Genomic DNA, 17,528 nt, shown 5'->3' on the forward strand with positions numbered 1-17,528 from the left:
GGCACTGGCTCTTTAAATCCCTTAGAAGTCACTGAAGCCAGAGAGGGGCAGAGGCTTGCAACAACGGAGGAAGAGACAAAGAACCAATGGCTGCGTCTTTGTGCCTCTGTGATGAGAAGCACCAATCAGTGGCCAGTGCACAGATCCCTGTTAACTGGAGGACGGGTACTTTTCACCTGGCCTGGTTCCTGCAGGCTACTTCAGGAACCCATGTACAGCTGCCTGCCACATGACTGAGGGGTGGAGGATGGATAGCCACTACTGGGCTAAGAGCTGAAATTGACTGAAATTCACCACAATTTATAGTCCAAGCCTTTCTCCTGAAAGTTGCAAGCCTTCAGTAGAGTCCAGAGTTCCAAGATAGTTGTCAGACACCTTTCTACCAGTAAAATTGTCGTCTGTGTAGAGAGGTTCTGATACTTCATACTCTTCCATCTTCCCAGAATCCTTTCTGTAAGTGAATTTTCATATAATGAATTACTGTTTATATTGTATATTCTTTCCTTAATGAATGTTAGTTATGTAAGCGAAAGCTGTAGGATTTTGAGCTTTATTAGATTTGGAGAAGAATTACCAAACACCAACTATGGGTCTCAAGCAGAGAATAAACAAACAATGGCAACAAACTATTTATTTGTTTACTTATAGTGTTTTTTTTTAAGTTTATTTGTTTTTGAGAGAGCACAAAAGAGGGAGGGCAGAGAGAGAGAAAGGTAGATACAGAATCTGAGCTGTCAGCACAGAGCCCAACATAGGAATTGAACCCACAAACCTGATCATGACCCGAGCCAAAGTCAGACACTTAATCGACTGAGTGAGCCAGGCTCTCCAGCAACAAACATTTAAGAGATGGGTAGGAAAAACTGGAAGGTCGTGTTTCTTTGGTTTATCTGGAATTCTGTTACTTCGTATTGACCACACATTCTGATAGGCAGTTGTGTTTCCTTTTTATTAACAAAAATCTAAAATAAGAGAGATAAATCAGTGCTTAATAAATGGGATTTAATAGAGAAAAATAATTGTTTAAAACAAAGACACAAATTAGTAATGAAAAGATTAGGAACCACTGCTGTAGAACTTTTATGAATATTAAGTAATTTTCTAATGTTTCAAAATATCAATCATAGTATGCACAAAAAACATAGTTACCTGCTGCACATTATTTAAATACCTGAATAGTCATCAAAGATTGCAGAATTTTAGAAGAGAAGACTTTAGAGATTTGTCTTATTTGCTTGACTGACTTTGGGTTGGATAATTATTACTTTAGAAATTTAATTTTTTTTCCTAATTCTCTGAAGATGGGTATTACAGTGGAAAACATCTTAGTAGAAGTCTGATAAAATGACATTGGTTTGTGGCATAGTGGATGGAATATTTCGATATGCTGTGTGTTCCCTTCAGATGGAGATAAAACTATTTGAGGGTCATTTAGCATCCATCTGTTACACTTTTAAAGAGCATTTCAGTTTAAAACAGATTTTGAAAATTAGCCTTTGAACTCATGTATAGACTTTCTGAAAATGCCTGTCTAGCCCACCAAAAGAAGCGTGATACTCTTCAATTTAAAATTTCCAAAAGAAAATGACAGAGGCTTTCAAAAAGTAATCAGTTTTTCCATGGGTAACAGTGCCAGTGGTTTAATGAGAAAAAGCAAAGTTAAATTTATTATATAGTTAATTAGAGTTTTAGATTTTCCACAGTACTTTCAGAATAAAGGCTATTAATTTTGTTTATTGAACTATAAATTAAAACACAGTTACAAATGTATTTTTAATCATTAATACTACGGCTTTTCATGGCCCCAAATAAAGACCACCAACTTTCTACAATCAGTGTTCTGGAGAGCAAAATTGTACAGAAAGTGAAAGAAAAATTCTAATGGTACTTTATTAAAAATACAAACATCCCCCCCAATGGAAATGCAAACCTATGAGAACACATGAATGTTCTGACAGCTGTGCCGCTCTTTCAGCTTCTACAGATGACAGTGCAGCCGAGAAGAAAGGGGGAACCCTTCATGCTGGCCTCATTGTTGGAATTCTCATCCTGGTCCTCATTATAGTAGCAGCCATTCTTGTGACAGTCTACATGTATCACCATCCAACGTCAGCAGCCAGCATTTTCTTTATTGAGGTAAGTGTCAAGAATAGCACATGAAAACCACGCTGGTTGGTGAACTCTGCATTTGCTCACACCACCTGTATTTCATATTCAGCTCGTGATTTCTGCATCTTGCAGTCGCAAGCTGGCAGATTTCACACATGCATGCCCGCACGCGCACACACACGTATTGATAGATTGCTTTCATATGATAAGTTCACTTACCTCAGGAGCTTTTAAAGAAATAAGCCCTCTTGCTTTTCACAGATCTAAGGAAAAATCGAAGCCATAACTTTTTTGTCCTATAATACCAAGTATGTTAACCAGCTGTTCTCCTGATCCTAGAAGGAAATTCAGCATGTGCTTACTTCGCTTAAATATGTGGATGATTAAATACTAATTGACTATTAGTACTCCATACTAATTGAGTATCCGTACAATACAATAGGGTAGGCCTGCTCTCAAGATGCTCCCAAGCCATTTAGGGAAAATATAGCTTTCACTACGGAAGAACAGTTATAACAATAAGATAATGGTATGTTCCATCACCATTTTGTGTAATGTGTGTATATGGAGATATTTACATATAAATGTGCACGTGCATACACACACGCTCATACAGACACAAAGAGAACACTATGCTGAATTGGTGTTCTGTTTTCATGTACAAAATGTAGATTGAGTTCCGATTCCCAACAACAATCAGGTAGGAGGACCAAGCCAAGCTCTGATGACCAGAAGGCCTGAAATTGGGATGCCAGGAGGCCACTGGGTAAAGTTCATGGCACATTCCGTGCCCCAGACAGTTGGAATTCCTGGGACCCCACATGTGCAGCCTTCATTCCAGCCTCTTAATGGGGCGACTCCTATTCCAACCCCAAATAAATACTAGAGCAATGAAGGAAATATTCCCACTTAGAGTTTCAAACCTATAAATTTGAAATCTTTTCCAATTCATTGGGTGACGTACAAAAAAAGTTGCTTAGAATTTTGTTCACTTGTTGGGTGAGAAATTATAATAAATTTTAAACTAAAGAATTACCTTTGTCCTGTATAATAGGGAGAGATGTGTGCTAATGAATTAAATAATTGCTCAGAAGGCCTACATGATCTTCAGCGTCTGTAGAATAAAGTGCAGTCTCCTGAGGTCAGCCTTCAAGGCCTTGGCAGTCTGTATCTTGTTTACCATTTCGATCTTTATCTCATGGTTCTTCAACCTGGAGGTGACGATACCATCATATTTCATGTTGTGCTCTTCTCCATACACACTTCAAATTTTTAAGGCCGCATAAGCAAGACATTGCTCATTCCGTTTCCTCCACCAACAAAGCCCTCTCCGCCCCAGTTCTTAAATTCAGGATCCAAACAGGCTTCAGTGCCCATAACCATCTCTCTGTCTGGACAGCTGAGCATAATCTCTCGTCCTCCTCTGAAATTCCACCCACAGTAATTCATCCGTGTCTTTCTATAGCATTTAGCTCTCTGTTTCACATTAGAAATAAATACGCGCATGATTTGTTCCCCCCCACAGACTTAGAAGTTCCTTAAGATTTGGATTAAATCACAAAGTTTCTTTCAAATAGGTATTCTATCAATATTTTCTGGAAAAAATATCCTTCGACATCTCGAACTTCCGTTCAAGTTTCACAATTATGAATTCCAGAAATGGTGTCCTCATTTAAAACCAGAATAATTGAGAAACAGCCACATGTTTCATTTCGTTGGAAAGCTGTTTTTAAGTTTTGCCAACATGCTTTTCATGGAAGAAAGCCGAAAACTTTCCCGGGTCATGGATGTATTCCTCAAACCCCTGACATGTGACTCGCTGCCAGCCTTCAGTGACTAATCAGATATCAGGCTGCTGCTATAACCCCTTGTCTGTTTAAGCCTTTTAATGCACTGAGAAGTTTATCTTCTGACATTGTAATAAAGAAGATTCTGTGAAATACCTAATGGTGATGGCATTGGTGGCAAATTGCACAGGGCAGAGGGCCTAGTTCACGTCAGTTCACGGCAATCCCCGTGTGGATGCAAGGTGAGACTGTAGAATAGGGAAAGCATGGTGTTTTGTTTTTTTCATTTGGCATTCATCTTATAGATAATTTAGTTCTATACCCTCATAAACAAAGGAAGAGACTGAAGCTCAGAGTGGGGCAGTGATTTCTCCAAGGTCAAAACGCCACAGTTTTATAAAGAACCCTCTTATCTCTCCACACTCCGATAAGCAGACTCATTCTGCAGGTTCCTCAGTTTTTCTCCCCTCTGCCTGTTTTCTTCCCACTGGGGTCAACGGCCAATTCCTACTCAAATCCCTTCCTCTTCAACACCCCTGCTTGCTGTCCCCGTGTAGCTCACAGTGACTGGTCAGCAGGTGGTTTTTGAAGATGATAATCATAACTTTCCTATTATTAAAACACAAATGTTGACAAACTTAAAACACAGATCCCTGGTGACTGCACAGTTACTGCTATGCCAGATCCAGGAATTTGAAAGTTCTGAATTACTGATTAAATTAGAGGCTTTGGCACGTAAAGAAATTGAGTTTACCAGTATCGTGTAAATTGCTTTTCATCTTCTTCGTTATTCTGCTATCTACTTTTTAAATGAAGTTGATGTACTGTCTCCCATTGTGAAAACAATACTGTTCATTATAGGAAATTTGCAGAAATGGAAAGAAGAAAAAGTAGTATCATTTATAGTCTCAACATGCAGAAATAATCACTATTAATATTTTATTTTCTGCTGAAATTTTTGTATGCATAATTTGATGTTTGCCCACATAGTATAACTGTGATTTCACTGAAGTGCAAACTGGTATTTTTTTCAAATAACACTTTCCTGTTTGTAAGCATCATTGTGATGGCTGTATACTATTCCATTCAACGTTCATTCAGAAGCTTTAGATTGATTTGCCTCTTCTGCTGTAGAGTGGTATTTAGAAAGTACTGAGGGCCTGACATTGCCAAAAGTAAAAAAGAACCTTATTTCACCCAATTTGACTGTATTCGTTTCCTACTGCTGCTGCAACAAATTACCACGAACCTAGTAGCGTAAAAAAAACGCAGGCTTATTATCTTACAAGTTTGGAGGTCAGAAGTCCAGAATTAGTGTCAGGGGGCTAAAGTCAAGGTGTCGGCAAAGCTGGTTCCTTCTAGAGGTTTCAGGGGAAGTCGTTTTAATGCCGTTTTCAGCTACCGGAAGCTGCACGCATTTCTTGACTCCTGGCCCCTTCTAATCATTCCAACCCCTGCTTCTGTCATCACATCTTCTACCAACTCTAAACCCCTTGTCTCCTCCTTGTAAGGCCCCTTGTGATTGCATTGGGCCCAGTTGGATAATCCGGGAAAATCTCCCCATCTTTAACTCCCCAATTTAATCCCATCTACAAAGTTCGTTTTGCCATAGGAGGTGACATTCACAGGCTTTGGCTGTTAGGACGGGGACATCGGAAGGCTATCATTCTACCAACCACAACCTGCATCAAATGTAAGATGCATCACACACTACCCATTAAACTGGTCCTTGACCATAAGACACCTTCCAATTATTGCGAGATGTGATCCAGTGTATTTCTTGGGTGTTTCACGATGAAATCCAGACTGCATACGGCACTTGTAGGAATTAGTTCCTGTGCTAGACATTGTGTGTAGTGTGGTGAAACTTAATGACTTTGCCCTTGAATGGATAGACCAGAGTTCATGCAACCAGTCTCCTATTGTGGAGCATTGGGGCTCTTCCTTTTTCTTTTCTATTATAATTAGCCCCATCATGGCAATAATAATGGTAATAGTGAACATTTATTACATTCACTAGTGGAAGTGATTTATACTTATTGCCTCATTTAATTCTCACCAAGATTGTAGGATGTACTAAGCTTATCTCCATATCATAGCTGAAGAAACTGAGGTACAATATTTAGGTAACTTGCTCAACATCATGGAGTTACTGATGGAGTCAGTTACTGATGGAGTCAGATTGATTTAGTTACTGATAGAGTCAGAATTTGAGCCCTGGTTCTCCAGAGACCATAGCCTTAACCACTGGGCCATGCTACCTCTCTGTATGTAAAGGGGCTTTCTTTATGCAGTGTATGTAAAAATATGGGAGGATATATATCTAAGGATTCTCAAAAGTAGAGTCAATGGAAGGAAATAAACTATTTAATGGCACTTAAATATTGCCAAAATCATTGCCCAAAGTTGTGTACCAATTTATGTAGCTACTGTTGCTATTATCAATTTTTAGTGAAGATAATGACAGTGACTGTTGTCTCTGTGTTTTGTTCTTGCAGAAAATATACACCAGTTACTGTACATTTCATGGATACCAACCCTCTTCCTCATACAAAATATGTAAATGGGCCTTAGATTTTAAATGTAATGTTTGTAGTGAAAAATTGGATAAAATGGGAATTAAAACTCTACAACTACATCCTTATATGAAATGCTAAGTGAATGGGACAAAAGGGAATAAAATGACAAAAATAAAGAGAAATGTAGATAAGAGTCAAGAAACCTTGTGATAAAGCATAGCAGCACCTTATATATTGTGCAATTAAACGACAATTAAATTGCCGGTTCATCCCCTGTGTGTTCATATACAGGATCAAGTACAGATTTTCATTCTCCTAAGACATTCAGTCTTTACTCAGTCTGGCAGAATAGTCTATTTTTCATGAATTTATCTTCTTTACTCCTCTGTCATCCTCTTCAGATTTTATCCTGAGCATTTTCTTTTCTTTGTTTATTTGTTTGTTTGTTTTGGGGGGGGGGCAGAGGGGGAGAGAGAGAGAGAGAGAGAGAGAAAGAGAGAGAGAGAATCCCAAGCAGGCCCTGCACCATCAGCACCGAGCCAAATGTGAGGCTTGAACCCACAAACAATGAGATCGTGACCTGATCCTAAATCAAGAATTGGACACCCAACTGACTGAGCCACCCAGGTGCCCCTTCTTTAACGTTTTACCAGGTGGCTTTAATTTTGTGCTTACCCAACTGACTTTTCTCATGAATTTTCAAAAAGATACCTGATTTTGACCCAAATAATATTATACAAGAATAACTAACATATTTTAAAATCTTTCTAAAAATTAGATTTATTATCTTGAAATAAAATAGCAGGAAACAAATATTCAAATACTCACATGCTCCTTAAAATTTTGATAGATTTTAACAAAACCACTGTCTCTTTGGAATAAGCAATTACACCTTAGGTTCTACATTACATTTAATGTTTGCTGAACATTTCTAGGCATAGATTCTGTGTAAATTTCATTGTTTCATGAATATGGGCTACAGGGATAAATATTTATACTGCTGAATACTATTACATATCATAATTTAAGATTTCTAAATAAAATGCATAAAATATAATCTAATTGAAGGTCAAGAAAATAATATTAGAAAGTGGTAATGAAATGGAAAAGAATTCTTATGAGAGGATTCTTTGTGGACTAGAAACAAAATAATTTAGACTAGCAATCTTAATGAAAGACTTTATTTTTTTTTAATATGAAATTTGTTGTCAAATTGGTTTCCATACCAGTGATTTCCATACCAGTGTTTCCACCCAGTGCTCATCCCAACAGGTGCCCTCCTCAATACCCATCACCCACCCTCCCCTCCCTCCCACCCCCCATCAACCCTCAGATTGTTCTCGATTTTTAAGAGTCTCTTATGGTTTGGCTCCCTCCCTCTCTAACTTTTTTTTTCCTTCCCCTCCCCCATGGTCTTCTGTTAAGTTTCTCAGGATCCCCAAACAAACAAAAACTGAAGGAATTCATCACCACTAAACCAGCCCTACAAGAGATCCTAAAGGGGAATCTGTGAATGAAAGACTTTAAATTGAATAGTGCCCTTGATTTTTCTTAGTATTTAAAAAAAATTTTTTTAACATTTATTTATTTTTGAGACAGAGAGAGACAGAGCATGAACAAGGGAGGGTCAGAGAGAGGGAGACACAGAATCTGAAACAGGCTCCAGGCTCTGAGCTATCAGCACAGAGCCCGACACGGGGCTCGAACTCACAGCCCTCACGGACCGCAAGATCATGACCTGAGCTGAAGTCAGCCACTTAACCAACTGAGCCACCCAAGAGCCCCTTTCTTAGTATTTTAAACAATGGCTGGTAGTTAGACATTTATGTCCAGATTTGATCTATATTAATAAAAATGAAGGTAAATGGCTAAGACCCTAATGATAAAGATGATCAATACCTTGGAAAATAGATTCCATGAGTAAAATAGTAAAAGTTTTTGTAAAGTAACAACTAAGAATACTTCATCATGCCCCTGATGCTGTAAAGTACTACTGACCATATCCTCAGAGTGAAAGAAATCAGTGCAAAAGGCTCATTTAAAGATGATAGAGAAGAAAGCAAAAATTACAGGCACAATGCCACTCATATCTCAGGAGGACACTAAGATAGTGCAGTGACAAGGGAGTGTGCCTTTAAAAAGGATGAAATTCTGGGACACCTGGGTGGCTCAGTTGGTTAAGCATCCAACTCTTTGATTTATTGATTTATTTATTTATTTTAACATTTATTCATTTTTGAGAGAAAGAGTGAGACAGAGCGTGAGCGGGGAAGGGGCAGAGAGAGGCAGACACAGAATCTGAAGCAGGCTCCAGGCTCCAAGCTGTCAGCACAGAGCCCTACACGGGGCTCAAACCCATGAACTGCGAGATCATGACCTGAGCCGGAGTCGGACACTCAACCGACTGAGCCACCCGGGCGCCCCAGCATCCAACTCTTGATCTTACCTCAGGTCTTGATCTCAGGGTCATGAGTTTGAGCCCCATGCTGGGGTCAACACTGGGTATTGAGTCTGCTTAAAAAAAATTTTTTTTTTAAGTTTATTTTTGAGAGAGAGACAGAGCATGAGCAGGGGAGGGGCAGAGAGAGAGGGAGACACAGAATCTGAAGCAGGCTCTAGGCTCTGAGCTGTCAGCACAGAGCACGACATAGGGCTCGAAGTCACGAACTGTGAGATCATGACCTGAGCCGAAGTGTGACACTTAACAGACTGAGCCACCCAGGAGCCCCCTCCCCCCACCCCGCCCAAGAAAAAAAATTTTTTAAAGGATATAATTCTTACCCTAATGATTGGAGAAAAGACTGGATGGAGGGCTGAGCTGTCAGTGTGATAGCCACTAGCCCTATGTGACTGCTGAACACTTGAAATGTGGCTAGTCTAGAATGAGATGCATATAAAATACCCACCAGGTTTTGAAATTTGAGTACATGAAAAGAGCATATACTAGCTCATTAATTATTTCCATATTAATTACATTTTTAACTGAAAATATCTTGGGTATATTGGGTCAAGTAAGATATATTATTAAAATTAATTTGGGGAGCAGTCCGAGATAGCAGCGCACGAAGATCCTTAACTCACCCCCTCCCACGCACACATCAAATCTGCAACTACATACTGAACAATTCCCTATGAAAAAGAGCTGAAAAACAGCGGAACAGCTCCTTCATAACAAATGATTAAAAGGCCACATGGAGACAGGTGGGAGACTGAGACGCAGAGAGGCAGTCTCGCCAAAAGCCCCACCCCCACATGGCAATTCGGAGTCATGAGGATCTCACAAATCCACAAATCCGGAGCTTCTTCCTGAGGAGTGAGGGGTTTCTGCCCCACATCAGCCCCCCACTCCCCAGTTCGTGTGAGCTGCACCACAGAGACCAACTCCCAAAATGTCTATCTTTGAAAAACAATGGGGCTGCCATCCAGGAAACCCAAAAGGTTGTAGGTACTAAGGTACTAATTTTAAAGGGCTCAAGTGCAGAAGCAGCAGTTTGAAAAGCACCTAAACTATATGTGAAGGAGATTCACTTGCTAATCTTATTAATGCATCTGCTGGAGAGGAAGGAGCCTCTGAGACTCTCTCCAGAACTGACAAGCACCATTTTTGCACTCTCCCACTACCTCCTTGGTGCCAGTGGGGGTCCACAATCCCTGCGCTCTCCCACTCCCCTGCAAAAGTGCGCAGGTATGCCTCAGTCCCAGTCCTGTGCTCCACTCCTCCGGGAAGCCAGCAGGCATGCACTTTGCTGCCACCCCACTAAAGCCAATAGGCATGCCCCACCCCTGCACTCTCCGGTGCAGCCTTAACAAAGAACTGGAAAAATCATTCGTGTGTGAAGATTAAACAACATGCTACTCTACAACCAATGGGGGCAATGAAGAAAGCAAAGGAGAAATCAAAAACATACTTTGAGACAAATGAAAATGGAAGTACAACACACCAGAATCTCTGGGCTGCAGCAAAACAGGTATAAGACGGAAATTCTAGGTTCATAGTGAAACAGGCCTAACACAAGACACAAGAAAATGTTCAAATAAACAATCTAATATTACATCTAAAGAAACTAGAAAAAGCAAAAGCAAACAGAGCCTCAAGTTAGGAGGGAGGAAATAACAAAGATCAGAGCACAAATATGAAGGAGAGACTAAAAAGACAGTAGAAAAGATCAATAAGCTCATTCTTTGACAAGATAAATAAAATTGATAAACCTTTATCATTTGAGAAAAAGAGAGAGAGGGCTCAAATAAATCAGAAAGAAAAGAGAATTCACAACTGACACACAGAAATAAAAAGGATCCTAAGATAGTACTGTGAACAATTATACGTGAGCTTAGAGGCATAAATAAATTCCTAGAAACATACAGTCTTCAAAGACTGAATCATGAAGTAATAGAAAATCTGAATAGACCAATTACTAGTAAGGACATTGAATCAGTAATCAAAACTCTCACAACAAACAAAAGTCCAGGATAAGACAACTTCACTGGTGAATTCTACTAAATATTTAAAGAAGATTTAATACCTGTCCTTCTTAAACTCTTCCAAAAAATTGAAGGGGAGGGAATGCTTCCAAACTCATTTACAAGGCCAGCATTACTGTGATACCAAAAGCAAACAAAGACACCACAAGAAAAAAAAAAAAAAGAAAAAAGAAAAGAAAACTGCAGGCCAATACTCCAGTGATCATTGATGCGAAAATCCTCAACAAAATATTAGCAAACCGAATTCAACAATATGTTAAAATAATCGTACACCATGAAGTGGGATTTGTTCCAGAGATATAAGATAGTTCAACATTTGCAAATCAATCAACATTATACACCACATTAACAAAACAAAGGATAAAAATCCTATCATCTCAAGAGATGCAGAAAAAGTATTTGACAAAATTCAACATCTGTTTATGATAAAAACCCTCAAAAAAAGTGGCTATCGAGGGAACATCCTTCAATATAATAAAGGACATATACGACAGGCCCATAACTAACATCATATTCTATGTGAAAAGCCGAAGCTTTACAGCTACAATTAGGAGCAAGAGAAGGATGCCCATTCTTGCCATGTTTATTCAATATAGTAGTGAAAATCCTAGCCAGGTCAATTAGGCAATAAAAAGAAATAAGAGGCATACAGATTGGAAAGGAAGAAGTAAAATGGCCAGTAGTTGTAGACGACATGATCTTATATATAGAAAACCCTAAAGACTCCACCAAAAAAAGTTAGAACTAATAAACAAATTCAGGCAAGTTGCAGGATACAAAATCAATACACAAATATATGTCGTGTTCTTTTATATTAACAACAAACTCTCAAAAAGAGAAATTAAGAAGACAATGACATTTACAATTGCATCAAAAAGAATAAAAGCCCTAAAAATAAATTTAACCAATGAGGTGAAAGACCTATATGCTAATAATTATAAGATATTGATGAATGAATTGAAGAAGCCACAAATAAATGGACAGGTACTCTGTGCTCATGGATTAAGAGAATTAATGCTGTTTAAAAGTCCGTATTACCCAAAACAATCTAGAGATTCAGTGCAATCCCTATATGATGTCAATTTTAAGGCATTTTCCACAGAAATAAAGCAAATTTGTATGGAATTGCAAAAGACCCTGAGTAGCCAAAGCAACTTAAGAAAGAAGAATACAGCTGGAAGCATCACACTCCCTGATTTGAAACTATATAACATAGCTATCATAATCAAACACTGTGTTATTGGCAAAAAAAAAAAAAGAAAAAGAAAAAGAAAAGAAAAAGACAAGGACACAAAGATCAATAGAGCAGACTAGAGAGCCAGAAAAGTTAAACTCATACATATATAGTCCATTTAGAACAACAGAGGCAAGAATATGCAATGGAGAAAGGACAGTCTCTTCAATAAATGATGTTATTGAGGACATCCACATGCAAAAGAATGAAACTAGACTACTATCTTACAATACACCAAAATTAACTCGTTTATCAAAGACTTGAAATGTAAAATCCTGAAACCATAAAACTTCTAGAAGAAAACATAGGTGGTAAGCTCCTTGACATCATTCTTGGTAATGATTTTTTGGATCTGACCCCAAAAGCAAAGGCAACAAAAGCAAACATAGAGAAGTGGTGCTACATCAAACTAAAAAGCTTCTGCACACCAAAGGAAACAGTCAACAAAGTGAAAAGACAACCTATTGTGAATGGGAGGAAAATATTTGCAAATCATGTATCCACTAGAGGGGTAATATCCAAAATAAATAAAGAGAAAAGTCTGATTAATAAATGAGTAGAGGACCTGAATAGACATTTTTCCAAAGAAACCATGCAGAGGGCCAACAGGAAAAGATACTCATCATCACTAATCAGGAAAATGTAAATCAAAACCGCAATGAGATATCCTTTCACACCTGTTAGAATGGCTATTATCAAAAAGACAAGAAATAGAGGTATGTGGGTGGCCCAGTAGGTTAAGCGCATCTGACTGTTGATTTCAGCTCAGGTCATGATCTCACGTCTCGCGAGTTTGAGCCCCCGTCGGGTTCTGCACTGACAACACGAAGCCTGCTTGGGAGTCTCTCTCTCCCTCTCTCTGTCCGTCCCCTGCTCACACGTGTGCACCCTCTCTCTCTCTTTCAAACTGAAAAACTAGACTTAAAAAAAGAGACAAGAAATAACAGACATTGGCCAGGATGTGGAGAAAAGGGAACCCTCACATGCTATTGGTGGGAATAAAAGTTGGTGCAGCCACTATGGAAAACAATGTGGAGGTTCCTCAAAAAATTAAAAATAGAACTACCCTATCCTCCAGCAATTCCACTTCTGTGTATTTATCCAAAGAAAATGAAAATACCCTACATTTATTGCAGCATCATTTCTAATAGCCAAGATATGAAAATAACCTAAGCATCCATTGATGGATGAATGGATAAGGAACAATATTACACACACACACACACACACACACACACACACACACACACGAATACTACTCAGCCCTGAAAAAAAGATGCCATTTGCGATAACATGGATGGGAGGTATTAGGCTAAGTGAAACAGGTCAGACAGAGAAAGACAGATTGCCATATGATTTTACTTATAAGTGGAATTTAAAAAACAAAACAAATGAGCAAACAAAACAAAATTCATATTGAAAACAAAATTCATACAGAAAACAAAAGGTGGTTACCAGGAGGGAGGGAAGTTGAGAGGTGGATGAAATGAGTAAAGGGGGTCAAAAGATATAAACTCTCAGCTATAAAATAAGTCATGGGGATATAGTGTACAGCAAAGTGAGGATAGTCAGTAATATTGTCATGTATATTTGAAAGTTATCAAAAGAGTAAATCTTAAAAGTCCTCATCACAAGAAAAAAAATTTTTTGTAACTTTGTATGGTTTCAAACCATAACTAGACTTACTTGTGGTCATCTAACAATATAGACAAATATCCAACCATTATGTTGTCTGCCTGAAACTAATACGTTATATGTCAATTATACCTCAATAAAAAGTAATTTCACTTATTTTTACTCTTTATGTGGCTACTAGATAGTTCTAACATTATGTATATGACTCACACTGTGTTTCTATTGGACAATGCTGATTTTGGAGGAAATCTTGCAGAGAAGAGGGGATTAGAAAGAAAATCTGAATCTCTCCATATTTTTTTTTTGAACATAAAAAGCCAAGTAATTTTTAACACAGGGGAGAGAAGAAGGTTGGAAACTTGAAGAGGGAGATGGCTGATAAAGCTATCTAATATGTTGTCCACTCACTCATTCATTTAGTCAAATTTGTTGACCTCCTATTAGGTGCCAGGTACTCAAGACACAGAGGTAAGCAAAAAAGACAAGAGAAAATCATTGCCTTTATGAAACTTACATTCTACTGGGTAGAGACAGATAAGCATATTTTAAGCTAGGTGTGGATGTCAAGTTGAATGTTTAGTTTTACAAAAGATGCAACCTTTATGTAATGCTTGAAGAAAACGTTACATTTTTTGAGCAGTAAGATATTTAACCAAATAACCAAGGATATAAGAGTGTGGTGACCTTTATTCCTGAGTTTTCAATTTGCCAATCATTGTCCTCATCGTTTTATCATTTAAGACTTTGTATAGAGTTCTAGATATATATTTGGAAGGAAGGGAGGGAGGGAAGGAGGAAGGAAAGGGCAGGCAGGCATATTGTTCTCTCAAACAGTTAATGTTCCTGAAGGACAAAACATTTTCATCATTCTTAAATGGTGCATACTGACTTGCATTAGAAGTCACATGATAGCTTTCACAATAAAACCAGGACAAAATGTCTAAATACCAGTCATTGTTCACATCATACTTTGAAATTCATATTATTACTAGAGGACCAAAATGTCTGCCTTTAGTGGAAGTACCCAGTATTTTTATTATCAAAATCATAGGATGTGAAAACAAAGACACCTCAGCATGTGTGCAAACCCAGGATTCTATAACTTTTCCTGAATAAAGTGTATGAATTCCCTAAGTATCTACTTCAAATACATTTCCTTGGGGTTTTATGTTTTATCTTAAAAATGTGTATGAATTTTGCATTATCCTCTATAATGTAGACATGTTTGTTTGATATTAAAAAAATGACTTTGCCCAACCTTCAACCAAAGTCAACATCCAAAAGATGATTCTTTTTCCTCTTTAACTTTGTGTGCCCCTGACACCCCAGTTGCATAGCTCTTGATACTATAAAATTCAGATAAATCCGGGGCGCCTGGGTGGCTCTGTCGGTTAAGCATCTGACTTCAGCTCAGGTCATGATCTCACAGTTGATGGGTTCGAACCCCCTGTCGGGTTCTGTTCTGACTGCTTAGAGCCTGGCGCCTGCTTCAGATTCTGTGTCTCCTTCTCTCTGCCCCTCCCCTGCTCCTGCTCTGTCTCTTTCTCTCTCTCTCAAAATAAATAAACATTTAAAAAAAAACCCTCCAGATAAATCCAAACCACTAAAACCCTCTGTCCCTGGAACCTAAGTGGGCAGTGTCCTTTCTACACCTTTATTAGAGTTAGGCCCAATATAGAAATAGAACCCCAAGAGGGGGAAATAATGTGCTGGGGTCACAGAAAGCCTAGTTTCAGAGCTAAGACTGGAACCCAGGATTCCTCCTTCTGGGCTGCAGGCTGTGCTGCCTACAGCAACAAGGTAACAAGTCTCTTAAACAGTTTGCCACTCAAGGGATTCCCCATCCCAACAAATATTTGTGAGTAACAAGGACCAGTGGAGAATATGATTAAAGAAAGACAGGCAGCTGTAGCCCTCAACTTTTCCTGGCAATGGATCGCGCATCCAGGAAAGAAGCCAGAGGACAGGAGCCAGGCAAGGATTCAAAGGCTGCTGCTGGGGAGTGTTTACTGAAAGTTTGGCATCTTGCTTTGCAGCTGCTAGCTGGATAGCACTTGGGGATCAGGAAGACACGATCCCTTGAATAATCTATGTAGTAAAAAGACAAATTCTTTCATAGACCCATGAGTCTTTTTTTTTTTAATCTGGAAGTCACATGTTTTTTAAAACTAAATTTTACCCACAGGTATTCCTTGGTCTTATTTCAGTCTTAAAGAAAACTCAAGGAGAAAAAGAATTCATTGAAACAAACTGCTTCTTATTTTCATTTCGTAAAGGGGGCTGAAAATGGCATTCACTTTTAATGAACTGCTATGAGGAAGGAAAGATTAGGCAAAACTTGAGATGGTTTGACACTCTTGTTGAAAAAGCTGCCTCATTAAATGGCGGCTTTCCAGAAATATAGCAAAATATAGGGGAAAATCAGTGAAATTGGTTTGCTTTTAAAAAATTAGGGCACTGTTAGTATGCCTTTGGTTTTCTTCTCTTACTTTCTGTTCTAAAACGCTGGGATTTTCTTCATGTACATCGCTGAATGTTTCTGAGACATCAGTTCAAGTTCATGGTGATTCCCTTATATATGTAATCACCAAAATATAGATTTTTTTTAAATAAATGTCAATCTTTAATTTACTCTTCTGGGTAACATTTTAATTTAAATTCCTAAAACTAAAATAATGTTTCTAATTTAATGAAATATTTTCTTCCCTTCATTGGGAAGAATTATTAAAAATACTGAATAAAACGTTTTAGACTGCACTGAATTCTCTGTTCAAATTCCTTCTTAATTACCATTCCCTAAGTTATTTTTAATGGTGCAAAAGGCCATGAAATAAATCGTATATATGTGTATGTGTGTGTTTGTTATGTGTGTGTGTGTATATATACATATATATATATATATATATATATATATATATTTACATATAAAATCTCCACAGGGAAGCTCTTAGTGGATGGACATATCCAATGAATAAATAAATAAAAACCTGCAGAGCTATAATTCACACAGGCAGTTGTAAACCTGAATTATGTCATTTTGAGTACAAGATATATGTATTAGGTATTCTAATCCTCTCCTTCTGTTACCACTTTTTTAAATGTTTTTATTTATTTATTTTTGAGAGAGAGCAAGCACAAGTGGGAGAAAGGCAGAGAGAGAGAGAGAGAGAGAGAGAGAGAGAGAGAGAGAGAATCCCAAGCAGGCTCTGCACTGTTAGCACAGGGCCCAATGCTGGGCTCAAACTCACCAGAAATCAAGAGTTAGACACTTAACTGACTGAGCCACCCAGACATGCCTCCCCCCACCTTACCTCTTTAAAAAAAGATTATTCCACTTACAGTGACAACTATTGAGTAATTTCTTCCTTGTGACTTTGGTAACTGTTCTTTGTTAAAAATAAATATTTACGTCTTTTCAATTTCTGGAAGCAGAAAATAGGAACTTTAATTTTAGCTATAATTATTGCTTCACAATAATAATGAATTTATTGTATTATAAGATCTTTCCCACCAATTTCACATAGTATAAATTTTTTTCTGACAAAAATACAAAATTAAGCTACGTAAGTTGATTATTATGACATGCTTTGGTTTGTAAATAATACTAGAATGACTTGCAATTGTAAGAAAATTAAACTCTTTGAATTAGGACATTAAAAATATTCAGAATCTAAGGAATACAAATGTAAAGAAATGTGTTTATTATAAATAATAGACATAATCATGCTCTTTGTTATTCTATTAGAAGTTATTAGCCAGGGG

General features: G+C 37.9%; 1 protein-coding gene across 2 annotated transcripts in view; it reads left to right on the forward strand.

The window, feature by feature from the left end:
• PLXDC2 (plexin domain containing 2) overlaps positions 1 to 17,528 on the forward strand; it is a 445,690-nt gene that overhangs the window by 404,953 nt on the left and 23,209 nt on the right. For both annotated transcript variants that reach the window (XM_047865279.1, XM_047865278.1), the window contains one exon: positions 1,976 to 2,136. In XM_047865279.1, the coding sequence (XP_047721235.1) occupies positions 1,976 to 2,136 (161 nt within the window). The remainder of the gene's footprint in view (positions 1 to 1,975; positions 2,137 to 17,528) is intronic.

This window comes from Prionailurus viverrinus, chromosome B4 (assembly GCF_022837055.1).
Source record: "Prionailurus viverrinus isolate Anna chromosome B4, UM_Priviv_1.0, whole genome shotgun sequence".
Lineage (NCBI taxonomy): Eukaryota > Metazoa > Chordata > Mammalia > Carnivora > Felidae > Prionailurus > Prionailurus viverrinus.